General features: G+C 44.2%; 2 protein-coding genes across 5 annotated transcripts in view; one reads left to right on the top strand and one right to left on the bottom strand.

Moving 5' to 3' along the window:
• The first annotated feature begins 15 nt into the window (after positions 1–15).
• dennd11 (DENN domain containing 11) overlaps positions 16–13,741 on the top strand; it is a 22,100-nt gene continuing 8,374 nt past the window's right edge. The window contains exons 1-9 of one of the 3 annotated variants that reach the window (XR_006035252.1): positions 16–572; positions 2,331–2,430; positions 2,863–3,021; positions 5,042–5,198; positions 5,412–5,550; positions 6,086–6,217; positions 6,430–6,580; positions 6,853–6,921; positions 7,315–9,730. Coding sequence is in view for 1 of the 3 variants with exons in the window: in XM_042111419.1 (XP_041967353.1) it covers positions 200–572; positions 2,331–2,430; positions 2,863–3,021; positions 5,042–5,198; positions 5,412–5,550; positions 6,086–6,217; positions 6,430–6,580; positions 6,853–6,921; positions 7,315–7,510 (1,476 nt within the window). In the remaining 2 variants the exon portion in view is untranslated. Of the gene's footprint in view, positions 573–2,330; positions 2,431–2,862; positions 3,022–5,041; positions 5,199–5,411; positions 5,551–6,085; positions 6,218–6,429; positions 6,581–6,852; positions 6,922–7,314; positions 11,472–13,741 lie in introns of those variants that run through there. The other 2 variants (XR_006035253.1, XM_042111419.1) reach the window with 2 other exon arrangements.
• Positions 11,800–13,741, bottom strand: part of agk (acylglycerol kinase) — a 5,421-nt gene continuing 3,479 nt past the window's right edge. For both annotated transcript variants that reach the window (XM_042111430.1, XM_042111431.1), the window contains exons 11-15: positions 13,648–13,741; positions 13,266–13,363; positions 13,106–13,176; positions 12,853–12,937; positions 11,800–12,566 (exon numbers count right to left, since the gene is read on the bottom strand). The exon at positions 13,648–13,741 is cut by the window's right edge. In XM_042111430.1, coding sequence (XP_041967364.1) covers positions 12,432–12,566; positions 12,853–12,937; positions 13,106–13,176; positions 13,266–13,363; positions 13,648–13,741 — 483 coding nt within the window. In that variant the 3' untranslated portion in view covers positions 11,800–12,431. The remainder of the gene's footprint in view (positions 12,567–12,852; positions 12,938–13,105; positions 13,177–13,265; positions 13,364–13,647) is intronic.

The following is a 13,741-nucleotide window of genomic DNA, read 5'->3' as shown; positions in this document are numbered from 1 at the left end:
GACGTGATCAAAACACTCTGTGTACTGAGCACTGGGTGACAGCAAGTCCTCGTCTGTGGTATGTCAAAATTGCATTTGAATGATCGGCGCACCATATTTTATTTCATTACAACAGCGTTACCCATGTTTGCATGCGTTAGTTGTACATCGAACGAAGCATAAAGTGTTTCCGTCTTAAAAGAAATCGTAGCCGAGCACCATGGTGGAGCAGTCGGATCGCGCTCCGCTCCTGGACTGGGAGGAGGTTCCTCCGCCCGAACCGGTTCCGACAGTTCCGTCTTCACAGGAGGAAAACGAGTTGCAGTCCAGTCCGTCTAATTGCCGACCCGCGGACAACTCGATTCACGGAGCTGGATGGAGTACCAGTCTCGGGGCTCCGGCGGGTGTAGCAGCTGTTACTAGCAGGGACTCGAGCTCGCCATCCAAGCAGGGTGGACTAGGAGGCGATGCTGAGAGCCCCGGGCAGGACAGTACGTTCCCGGGACTGTCCGTTAAGGACCGTACAGTAAGCGGATGGGAGGAAAAGGACCAAATTATCGCCGTGTTTGTTGTCACCTTTGATACCAGATCAGGTGAGACTGATGGTAAACAGCTAAACAAATAATTCGGCGATCCGCTAACGTTGTGGGGCAGGCAGGTGTGACAACATAGCCTCCTATAGCATGACGTTGCTATAACATCAGCCGTAGCAAGTTTGGCCTCACTGTGCTTATCTTACCAGAAATCATTTCATCACGCAGTTCAAATAAGATATGTAAAAAATAAACGAGGCAAATGTTAACAGTGTTACTCAGCGTTTGGTGAGGAGGGACTTAGGATAAATCCCCTTAACCAGGATATGTATGGGATGGGCTAGCCAGGTATAATCAATTCTAAGGTAATGTGCTTTATGTTTTGGAGCAATCTAATTAGCTTTCGGACGCCTTCACACCTGTTAAACTCAAGTGCTGTTGACTTCAAAATAGTGGAGCCGCTTTAAAAAGATCCATTTGAATCCACTGTGGAAGTGATGGAAAGCCCAAGTTACTGCACTGACCTTGTTGACTTGGAGTACTTTTGTAAACGGGAATGACTCACTTAAGTTCATACTTCTTCCTCACTTAGGCCTAGTCATAGTGTTGAAGTAAAACGCAAGCATGACTGAATAGCCTTCTTGCCCTGCTGTAGCCTAATTTTCACAACTACCTTTTTACGGTATGGTGTAAGTTCCCCATGGGACTGTTTTTTTTTTATTATTATTGTTTATGGTGTAAGTTCCCCATGGCACAACTAGCCTACCAGAATCTTTGGCTCCAGATAACTGACACTTTAGTATCCTTTTGCCAAAAGTGAGGAGTGGAGTATGAAGGATGAAGTATTATTGTACCTGGGATAAGACAACCAGTAACCCTCATCACAGGGAACATGCAAGAGCATGCTCATCATTGCTTGTGACCTTTTAGTGAAACATAGCCTATTAGATCGGATGGCTCCTGGCTGTGAGCTCATCCAGAAGTGTGAAGATCAGATTGAAGTTACAGCCCTGAAACAACCCGGCTGATTCACTCTTTTTGTCTTCAGTGTCTGTGCATTAAACTCTCACTGAAGTCTCACTGAAATTTAGCAGAAAATAATTCTGGGGCCTTCACCAGAATAAGGTTCCCATGGTGGACTGCCTGAAGCCTCTGTCTGTCCACTGTCTTTCAAGACTTAAAACAGTTCTCTCTGTAACGTTAAGTAAAGTAACTCTAGTCTGTGAAATGCTGAGTAACCCTACACTGAGCAAGTTATCGATGCATGAAAGGTATGGAAGTTCATGCAAGGATGTCTTCATTGTGGGCCTCTTTATCAGCATCCACATAGAAGTGCATCATTAGTGCATTATCATTAGATTATCATTAGTGCATCCAGACATGTTAATGATGTAGTTCAATCTAGCAAACTCTACAGTAGCAGTTCATTTTTTCCCCAAAAGGTACTCTGTCTGAGAAAAGCCTTAGAAAAGTAATTACTGAGTAATCACTCGCTCGCCATCTCTCTTGAGTCATGCCATTACAGTCCAATAATGGTGGAACTCTGGTGACTCACAACTTACATTTTCTCTCCCTTACTTCCCCTTTGTGTCTCCACACATCTGAGTTTTTAGCAAGAAAGTTGAGTCAGTTCCGTCTTCTTTGTGCAGTAGTAGAAAAAAAACATCTATTGTAGGGCAAAATAGAGACACACCTCTTTAGATTATATCTGAATCTTATTATTAACCCCATAACCTAATCTACGCATAGATAATGCCATGCAGACACTCTCTCTACACTCCCTCTCTCTAATGCCAGCTGATGATGTTTCATGTCCAGGTAACATGGTGGAATGGTGCCTTCCTCAGGATATGAACTTAGACGGGGTGGAATTCAAGTCCATGGCCAGTGGCTCCCACAGAATTGCCAGTGATTTCATGTAAGAGTCCATGCGAGGCGAGCACAGTCTCCTGTCATCCTATTTTCTCTGTCATCCTATGTTCTTATCATTTCAGTAATTGTGTCTTTAGATAGGGAAGTAAATCAGCCACACCACAGGATGTATAGATTTGTGCGATAAGTTAGACTTCTGCACTCTCATTCTCTGGTAATAGACTTTATCGTTGTAGTATTAATTATTACTTAAGGTCTCCTTTGCATTGTAGCTCAAATGGTATTCGTCATTTTGTAAGTTGCTTTGAATAAAAGCATCTGCTTAATGACTAAATGTAAGTGTGTGTAAGGTCAGAGACACAGAATGACTTTAGGAAATCTCTGTCTGCGTCCTCTCTTTTTTTCTCTCTCTCTCTCTCTCTCTCTCTCTCTCTCTCTCTCTCTCTCTCTCTCTCTCTCTCTCTCTCTCTTTCTCCAGATACTTCCGGAAAGGCTCATACTTTGGGCTGGCATGCTTTGCCAACATGCCGGTGGAGAGTGAGCTGGAGAGAGGGGCACGGATGAAGTCCGTGGGGATTTTGTCTCCCTCGTACACCCTGCTCTACCGCTACATGCATTTTCTGGAGAACCAGGTTCGGTGAGTGAATCAATACCGTTGTCTGGATAAACACAATGAGAAGAAATTCAACATGGTTTTAACTGAATAGCCAGGGCATTTCACCAGGTGATGCAGTCTAAAAGTCAGGTGAAGCTAAAAATCAGCCTTAAACCTGATTGTCACACAGGCTCTCTTTTTGAATTCAGGTGCTTTGTCCGTTTAGCCATTGTTAAGGAGCAGCGGTAATGTCACCGTCTAACAATCGGTCGACTTGGGTTCGATTCCCAAACCCGCTGTTCGCTGTTGGATAAAAGTGCCTGTTAAATATCAACTCTACCTTTAGCTCCGCTCTACCAGTCTCATTCATTGGCTGAACCCATTTGTCTGGAGCTTCCACACATTGCAGGATTTATTTCTGACTCGGGAACGGATCTGATCCTGATCCAGCAGGGGTGTGTTTCTCAAAACCATAGTTGCTAACTAAGTCAGCAGCTTTGTTGGTTGCAATGTAATTTCCCATTGCCAACCAACTAAGTTGCAGCTAACAGGTTAGCAACTATGGTTTTGGGAAACGCACCCCTGGTCTGCGTCAGAACCGGGCCAAGCCTGGCCCAATATGTGTGGCTGGCAGGACTAGTCGCTATGGTAATGATGCAGTCAGGCGGTGTACTGATGCTCGTCGTCTCCGCTCTCATTCTCGCCTTTCCACCTCGCCCCCATCTTATCTCACACCTTCACTCATTCCTTTTTTCCTTTCCTCTCCTCTCTTCTCTTCTCCTCTAATCCCTCCCTCTCTCCTGTATCTGCTCATCTGTTAAACATGAGCGCTGACTCACTAGGCTGAGGTGAGTGGATCTTATAGAGATTTGAATTTTGGATGCAATTGAGTGGTGATATGTTCCTCAGAGCGTAGGCTTCTGCTGGGACACACCAGGTAAAGGGATGCACCTGAATTAATCATCAACGAGAGAATGTCTCAAGTCTGCCTTTCCCACACAGCATGCTAGATCATCATAGCACGGAACTTTGGATGAGGTGATTTCAGAGGGGAAGCGATAATTTGACTTTTTCGAGCTAAACATACAGTAGTTCACAGTTGTGTAGTAGAGGTGGGTCAGAACACTGAAGTAAAAATACAAACCCCGGGTTTCCACCGGAATGAGTCAGTAGTCACCAGCAGTTGGGCTGTAATGCCAGGCTGATCTCACAGGGAGGACATCCTAACAACCTCCTCGTTTCCGTGGCTGACTGCAACTAGTAGGACAGTCAGTTGTGATGGTGGCCACCATGGAACAAACCTCACTCTAAGTCAAAAGCTCAGTAAGATGTAAAGTTAGACAAAACCGCAGAAGAAAAGGGCAGAAGCGGTAGCAGAGGGTCAGTAAAAAGTGAAGTAAGAGAAGCCGCAGAAGAGTCAAGAGAGTTTGGAGAGCAGATCTTTGTGCAATCACGCCCTATTCCTCTCAGGAATGAATGCTGCTGGGTATAGCAAAGAAGCCTTTTAGAACCTTGAAGCTATTGATGTACCCTTCAACTCTACAGAGTAGACTCCCAACTACCTTGAATGAAATGTGCTGCTGATTTTTTTTTTTTATCAGCCTTTTTTGTTTTAATGACTCTCCCCTCAAGAGGAGGGAGTCAAGCAAAACTTTCTCTATAAAAAGATAAGTAAGAATAACTACATCTAAGTCTGTGTGCAGAGATAAGACTAGCTATACACACATATATATAAACACACACTCAGAACTGTGTGGAAGCTGCAAAAGTGTCAGTTATCTGGTTTAACTGTATGTGTACACCCTTGGAGGCAGTATAACTGCACTTATTTGTATTTTATCAACGATAACCTGGACTTATTTATGTTTTATCAGTAAGTCCAGCTTCTCGTTGATAAAGCACAAATAAATGCAGTTCTACTGACTCCAAGAAGGTACACATCCTGTTGAACCAGCACTCCTTAGAGTGCAGAGAACTGACACTTAGGCACACACTGCTCTGAGTGTGTGTTTTTACAGAAGCTGGTCAAACTGTGTGTGTGTGTGTGTGTGTGTGTGCGCAGGCACCAGCTGCAGTGTCCTGGCCAGTACTCTCCTCTGGAGGCCTTCTATGAGGATAAGAAGGCCATTCTTCCTCCAGGAGGAAATGGCCTGGTCACTTCCTGTCCGACCAGTGCACTCACCACCATGGTCAATCGCTGCATGCACCCCGAGATGAAGGTCAGTGTGTGTGTGTGTGTCTGCGTAGTCCTGATGGTACTCTAGTGGGTTAACATCTTTTTTTAACCTCCACTTTTTCACACCAGGAAGCTGCAAATAGAATGAAATGAACCAGCCTCCCCAACATACTATAATATTTTCGTATGTGTGACTTTGTGTGTGTGTGTGTGTCTGTGTTTGTGTGTGTGCGCGCACATGTTTTTTCCCCCTTAGATCACTCACCCGGCAGGGTGCATGTCTCAGTTCATCCGGTTCTTTGGAGAGCAAATCATGGTCCTGTGGAAGTTCGCTCTGCTAAGGAAACGCATCCTCATCTTCTCACCACCTCCGGTTGGTGTGGTCTGCTACAGAGGTGAGACACACACGCACACACATACACACTCTCTCTCTCTCTCTCTCTCTCACCCACACACACACCCACACACATACACATGTAAAGCTACAGAGGTGACACATATTCATTCACACACACACACACACACACACTCCTCTACAGAGGTGAAACAAGCACCCTTACACACAGATTTATATACAGCCACAGTGATGGCATGCGCACACACACACACACACACACACACACATGCCCGGCTACCGAAAAGGCACACAGACTCGTATAAAATATGTGTATGTGTAAATACAGAAACACCCTCTGTGTGCAGAGGTATATACAGCACAGACTCAGACATTTATTCACCAATGCAGCATTTCACCCTTTCTTATTTTTCTTACTGAAAAACTCAAAAAGTTTCCATGAGCAGGTTCCCCTTTGATTCATATTTAATGTCGGCCATTATTATTTTATTGCTTACAGTTAATTCAGTCTGTCTAGCTATCATGGCGTGGAAGTGCGCTGTTCTCATTGGCCAACTTATTCCATAACTGCTTAGTGTACTGTTGCTGTTGCCTTGCCAACGTCTCCATCCCTGGGATTGGTGGTTCGATGCCGGAGCTCCGCCCTTTTTTCTATATCAACGTGGCTGACATCACTGCCCTGGAGACAGAGCTGTCATACGTAGCCTGTGAGTGCACACTTTCAAAATACTCTCACTCTCTCTCACACACTCACACACACACTCACACACACACACACACACACATGAGTCAGAGAAAATTGAAAAAGTGTATCTCAAACATGCTTTCCAAGTAATGATCTCATTTTAACCGTGTGTGTGTGTTCGCGCGCATTTTTGTGTGTGTGTGTGTGTGTGTGTCTGTGTGTGTTGGAGAGCAGGTACTACGGAGAAGATCTTTGAGGAGAAGAAGGAGCTGTATGACTTGTATATAGACAACCAGAATGTGCGGACACACAGAGAGAGTCTGCAGCCTCTGCTCCGCCTCAACAGTGCTGACAAGGAGAAGTACCGCAAACTGAGCGAGCAGAGGTACACACACACACATACATATACATACACATACACATACACACACACACACACACTTTCACACACACCAAGACAATCATCAGCGTTTGTTTGAACACTACTGCAAACTTAGAGAAACATACAAACAAACCCACACACGCACATGCACATACACACTAAGCACACACGCACATGCACATACACACTAAGCACACACGCACATGCACATACACATGTTCCACGATGATGTGTTTTAGGCTGTTAATTGAGTTGGTGCAATTACATGTTTGCAGGCAGTTGCTGCTGTACTCTCAGGAGGTTGATGGAGACTGCGGGGCTAATGAAGAGGACCTCTTTATCCTGTGAGTAATTATACACACACACACACACACACACACACACACACACACACACACACAGCTCGCAACAAAACATTTGCTGCATGAATGCAAGACTCTTTAAACACACAGATGTTTTAACAGCGCCATTAAAACACATTTGTTTTATTTAGCTATGATCTCATGGTCAACAGAGACCAAACATGAAATATTCATCATTTGTCATTGTTGACAGAACTGCCTTTCTAAAAGCAGACCTCTTTTCCTTATCTGTACACAAAGTGCTACATTCAGGCCACTGCCTCTGACTGTGTTCACTACTGCTGCTCAGCTCATCTCATTCTATCAAGATCATATTCATGGCCGAGTTCACCTCAAAGTTTAGCTCTAGTGTTCACCGGTTCTGCTGTTCTGCAGGTTCTTCATGGAGCAGAATAACCGGATCTTCCAGACACTGAGTGAGGTGGCTGGGAGCTCGGACCCCACGCTGACCACCGAGCACGTGAGGGCCATGGGCTTGGACCCGCAGGGGGACCGTGGCTTCCTGGTGGACCTGCTGGAGGTGTACGGCATCGACGTCATGCTGGTCATCGACAACCCCTGCTGTCCCTGAGGGGGCCACTCAGCCACTCCCCCCATCTTTCTGGATGTTCTCTCGACCTTTTCTTACACACACACACACACAAACAAACACACACAGACACACACACACACACACACACACACACACACACACACACACACACACACACACACACACACACACACACACACACACACACACCTCTCTTTCTTGATCTCTCCACACTGTGGTGAACAGAGGGATTTTCTTCTCTCCTTTTTTTCTGTTGTGTCTTTATACTATTTCCTCTTGCTCCTGTTTTTTTTTTCTTTCTTGTATTTGTTGTTTTTATCACTCTGCCTCCCCTTTCACTCTCTCTCTTTCTCTCTTTCTTTCTCTCTTTCTCTCTTTCTCTCTTTCTCTCTTTCTCTTTCTCTCTTTCTCTCTTTCTCTCTCTCTCTCTCTCTCTCTGGACCACAGGCATGGACAGGACTTGTGAACACTGCCTGACACTCGCAGCTCTCCTGTCCAGCACCTCCTTTCAGGGCTGGGGGAGTAGGGTGCTGATATCTACCCTGAACTTGAACCACCACCCTGACCCCCCCCCCCCCCCCTCCCCCTCCCTGCAGACCAGCACTGAAACTGCCTGGAACTCATCCACCCCACCCTGCCCCACCCCACCACCATCATGTGCTGTTCTGCTACTTCGCTGTGCTGTGAGGCCGTTACACGTTACGCCTGGCGGATCAGTATGCTCGTGTGGTTAGCGAGCCAACTGTTGACCCCCAACTATCAATCTGCAGTGCGGGGACTATCCCATCCATCCTTAAATGCTGTTGTTATGCTATCACTCTGTCCCTAGATATCCGTCTGTCCAGCTTTGGCCACGTTCTGTTGCTGTGGAGCAGTGGACTGTCCTCTCCTCAGTCTAGGTCTGTGGTCTTCCACTTTACCTGGGACTTTGGGATCACCCAGTCACACACACACACACACACACACACACACACACACACACACACACACACACACACACACACACACACACACACCTGTCCACACACCACATTGGAAATACACTGGACACACATTTCTAGCTGTCTGACGGTTACGCTCACAAACCTGTACCCCCCATTTGACAACAAACGATACGGCTGGATTTCTTGTGACTGTTAACATGCGGACATAACGCTCTGACTCTGCTGCGGTTTTGTCTCCAAACTCTGCCCATCGTGTATACTGTGTACGCAATCTTTGGCTTAGTACCTCACCCCTGTATCATCGTCTTCATCTGTATAGCATGTAGACAGCAGGTCTCTCTGGACCTGATCTGGATGGACATGACACCGATCATGGGCCATGGGCATTCCAAAGCCAGATGTGGTTTTACTGTACACTCATCAGGTCATTTTCCGGTTTCGTCAGTTTTCAGCTCAAAAGGGAATTCTCAATTTTGCCTTTCTGCTTTTAGTCAGGTTATTTTTCGTCTCTGCAAGCGCCTGTGACCATGCTGTCGATTTGACATCATTCGGAGTTTTCTCAGGTTGTGTTTCCTCTCTGTATCTTTCTGCTAGAAAAAAAAACAAATCATAGTTGTTATTCAATCGGTTTCATAGCGTACAGCTCACTGGCCCTGATGTGAAGCTGTGCTGTTTAAAGCTGGAGCATTCCTGACTCCTCCTGGCATTTCCTCACTTCTTGCCAGACTTCCCTTTGTGTTTTGTGGAAGCCATCTTTATTAGCTTCTGAGAAACCCTGGGTCGTGCTGGGGCAAAATGGCGGGGTGAGTGAGGTCTTTTGGACAGCTGCATTGTGCAGGACGTTATTCACTGGCTCACAGTACTGCGACTGTGAGTTTGTTGTGCCTGCACCAGTGTTGTGGCAGCACCAGTGTCCCTTTCCTCTGAGGACTTCTTTGGACTTAAAGGGAGACCTTGTTTTCAGGGTTTGTGTGTTATTTAACGGTTCTGCTGGAATGGCGATTTGTAAATGAACACAGATACATGTGACATTATGGCGTTATGTTTAGTTTTCTGGTAAATCTCCACGAATGTGATTCCATGACACTAATCAATGAAAGCTGCACTACAACTCTGACGTGACAACATGGATGTGCTCATGATGTGTTGTGTGTGTGTGTGTGTGTGTGTGTGTTTTTGAAATTCTTTTGGAGGGAAGAAAATGTTCTACTGCTCCTGTGTGGTCTGGGCAGCCAGACTGTAGCAATAGACCCTCATCAGCAGGTGTTCTTGGTCTGTGTGTGTGTGTGTGTGTGTACGTGTGCGTTTGTTGAACTTGGGCTCATTTGCCGTTTGGTTAAGTTAGATTGCACCAGCTTTTAGATGATATTTGTTATAGATTAAGTGTAATCCTCGGCACATTTACTGCTATTTCTGGGCCGCACTCGGTATGTATTTATGTGTGTGTCTATATGCTTACAGTATCTCAGCTCCAAAGCAACCCATATCTCCACTCTTCCCTGAGCAAAAACTCAAAAACAAAGACGTTGTTCTCTGAGTTGGTCCCATTGATGTGTCTGCTGGGGAAGGGGTGTGGAGTGGGGTATTTTTTGAGGATTAACCCTCCTGTTCTGTTCAGACAGACCCCATCTGTCGTGCCTGGGGTCCCTTTCACCACTGCGATCAGTGCCTCTTCGTTTCCATACCCAGAGAAGAGACACACACACACACACACACACACACACACACACAGTGGGTTATAGCCTCTACTCACTTTTCACATTTACTGGGATGGTAATGTTCCTTTACAATATTCAAACTCAATAAATTAGTGAAATATTAATAAACAGCAACATAAACAGGTGCAGACGATCAGAGAAAGCAAACATGTCCTATTAGAGTTCATGACTATTGTTTTTGTGTGAGTGTGTTGGTGTTTGTGTGCAGTCTGGGCTTGAACATGAATTGAACCTGTTGAATAGTGAGGTTCCAGGACTTCATGAAGTCTCATAAATACAATGCATTTTGCGGTTAAAGCCCACCCCATGAATTGACTGAAAAGACACTTCTATTTTAGTGTTAGCATCCATTGTCCACAGTGTTAATGGCTCAAAAGAACCTCTTTTGCTTTATCATGTTTTCTGATCAGACCAGCTATTTCCCCAAAAGGCACTTCTGGTGGTCCCTAGATCTGTGTAAGCTGTTCACATCATGTTGACCTAATGTTCAGATACATGTTTTCTGTGGCTGGATTCGACTCATTCAAGAATTTCCACTTCTGAGTCAGATATGTTTGTGTGACATTTCCATCCTGATCTAAATTTAACCCCAATCTGTCCAATTAAAGGGGTACCTTTTGTCTTCTGCATCAGTAGGTAGACACAGTTGTGATTGAAAATGAACATAAAGATGCATAAATGAGTGAGTGAATTACTAATGACGAATGAGAGAATTATGATGTATGTTATACATTATAATTTATAGTTATGTCATTATGATGTATGTATATTATGATGTATGTTATACATTATAATGTATAGTTATGTCATTATGATGTATGTTATACATTATAATTTATAGTTATGTCATTATGATGATGTATATTATGATGAGCATGACGAGTGCTGGCACTTGATGACACAAAAAGGTAACTGAAAAAAAAATCCCAGATTTGTAGTCTTTGATCTACTGAATTTCACGAGTTATAAATATGTAACAGAGCAATATTTAAATTGGTAATGCTCACATTTGCAATGAGTTGTTTGTAATGAAGGGAAAGTAAAGATGTAAAATGGGAATTTGCTATTATCTATGTCATGGTTCCTCCTCACTGTGCATTCGGGCTGCAATTTATAATCTGCAACGACTAAACGCTTTGTACTTCTTGACACGCTTACAGCCAGGTTTTGGCCTAATATTGTTTTCTTTGTGTGTCCATGTGAATTTCTGTATTTTTAAGTACTGAAACGAGTAGGAATGTACTGTACAGTTTGTAAATAAATTGCACCAACTGGGAGCCATATTTATGTGTGTATAAAACCGACCTCTCTAATGTGTGGAGTGTTGCTTGCTTCTCCTTACTCACATCTACAGAATTATGGGGAAACTGACCATGGATCATTGATGAAATAAGGGAATCAATAATATAAGCAGATGGTTGAGTGTATCAGGGTTGAGGAGATAATCCAAGTAGTTTTGAGCCTGAATGCTGTTACTGAATACTACTTGTGGATCTAGGTTTAGGAAACCTAATTGTGTTGAATGCCAGCTAGCTACCACTGTAGGTCAGTACTCTGAGTAAGCATGAGTGTGTGCTCTGAATATCATAATTTGAAGCCACCAACCCTTATTACTGTGTTATGAATAAATGACAAACAATATTAGAAAGTGTGAAAGACATTAGTATTTTTTTAAGATGTTGTAGTCTTTGATCTTGTGAAAAGATGTACCAGTTCGACAATAGATACACAGAGAGTACACAGTCAAGTTACAGTTAGTCAAGTAAACATACGGTCAAATCTTTAATATTTTTACACACCCCATTAACCCTAATATTTTGCTGACTTTGAAAAGGGGTTAGACATATTCTTAGATTGCTGTTTGCTAACGCTTGTTACAAAAAGAAAAAACAGTACTTAAAGAAATACATTTAATGTGTCAATTCTGTCCAACTACACATGTAACCAAGCATGTGAGCCTCATAACTGGAGTTGAATGTTTTGATTGGTCCAAGAATGGACATGTTTACACGCCCACTCTGGCCGCCCCCCTAATATGAGTGTGTGGATGTTATGTAGACATCCCATTGGTCCTTCTGGTTAAATGTATTTCCATGGCAACGGCCATGTGTGAAACAGGAAGGTCCGCAGATGGCTTGAATGTGAGCGGGAGGCATAGAAAGAGGGAGAGAGACCCAAAATACTGAGACGTGTTCGGTTTTTTTTTTGTTTGTTAAATGTTCCTATCCCACCCCACTGTTGCTGCCTGGTGGTGCTGTCGTCACGGTGATATGGGGCTCATGTTGTCTCAGCCAGTAGCTGTTCACGACGCTCCCCGCTGCAGAAAAAATGCAGTTTCCGTGGCAACAGCCTCACCTCCACTGCCATGGCCTCATACTCCTCATTGTCAATGTTGAAAAAGCCAGCTCCCTCCTGTGGTCAGGCAGAGAATTACATCTATTAACACCAGCCCGAAAAAGACCTTTCAGATGATTTAGTTAAACCAGTTACAGTAGTAGAGAACATTGAATTGCTGGAATAACACACTTAGTAACTACTATGCAAACAAAAAAGACCACTCACAAATTAACCTAACCTTAACACAATGGGTTTTTATTAATAACGGCAAAGACATTACCTAGAGATACTACAACAATACTTTGAGAATTTTCCAATCAGGCATGCTACACTTCCATATATAAAGACAGAAATAACCTACTTGTTTTGGGTTGAATCTAAAGGCACCAGCCTCCAGTTTCACTGCATTGGGCATTGACACAAATGGGTCTTCCGCTTTCTGAGTTCTACACATACACATAACACATACACACACACACACACACACACACACACACACGGGTGCAGAAAAAAAAGAACAGAAAATTATACATCTTCACTTAAATATTGCTGATCAAAAGCAACACCTCCATTTTACTTCCCAGACCTAGAGAACCCTTCTCCAATGGACTCACCCTGCAGTAATGAACTCGCCCACTGTGAGGCTATCAGGCTCCACACAGACCAGCAGTGCATCATTCTCCCGCTGAAGGACACACAGACACACACACACACTTAGGGATACACTCCAACTGTGAACAATTAGATAGTAAGTTGTTGTGAGTGAGTACTGACCCGTTGCACAGGGTTCTTGTTCTGGGTGCTGACAACCAGCTCCGATGTAGAGATCTCCCGCTCCTCCCATCGCTCTGGTTCTGGCTCTTTAGGAGCTTCTACACACACACACACACACACACACACACACACACAGTATGAATTCCAAAATCACACACACAAACAGTATTAATTCCAAAATTACACACAGACGTTATTTAATCCATAACCACTGATTTTGAAAAAGTTTTAACTTTGACTGACACATACACACATAACATATGTTTCTTTCTCTCTCTCTGTCTCTCTCTGTCTTACACACACACACACACACACACACACACACACACACACACACACACCCCACACACCACACACCACACACCACACACACACACATTACCTATTACAGGGGGGTTCCAGTAGTTCTTGAGTCTGCGGACGATGCGGTACAGCAGGTTGGGGCGTGGGGGTTTGTGCGTGGGTTCCTCTGGTGG

The sequence above is a fragment of the Alosa sapidissima genome, chromosome 11 (assembly GCF_018492685.1).
Source record: "Alosa sapidissima isolate fAloSap1 chromosome 11, fAloSap1.pri, whole genome shotgun sequence".
NCBI classification, from domain to species: Eukaryota; Metazoa; Chordata; class Actinopteri; order Clupeiformes; family Clupeidae; genus Alosa; species Alosa sapidissima.
This window is presented reverse-complemented; position numbering and strand designations above follow the sequence as displayed.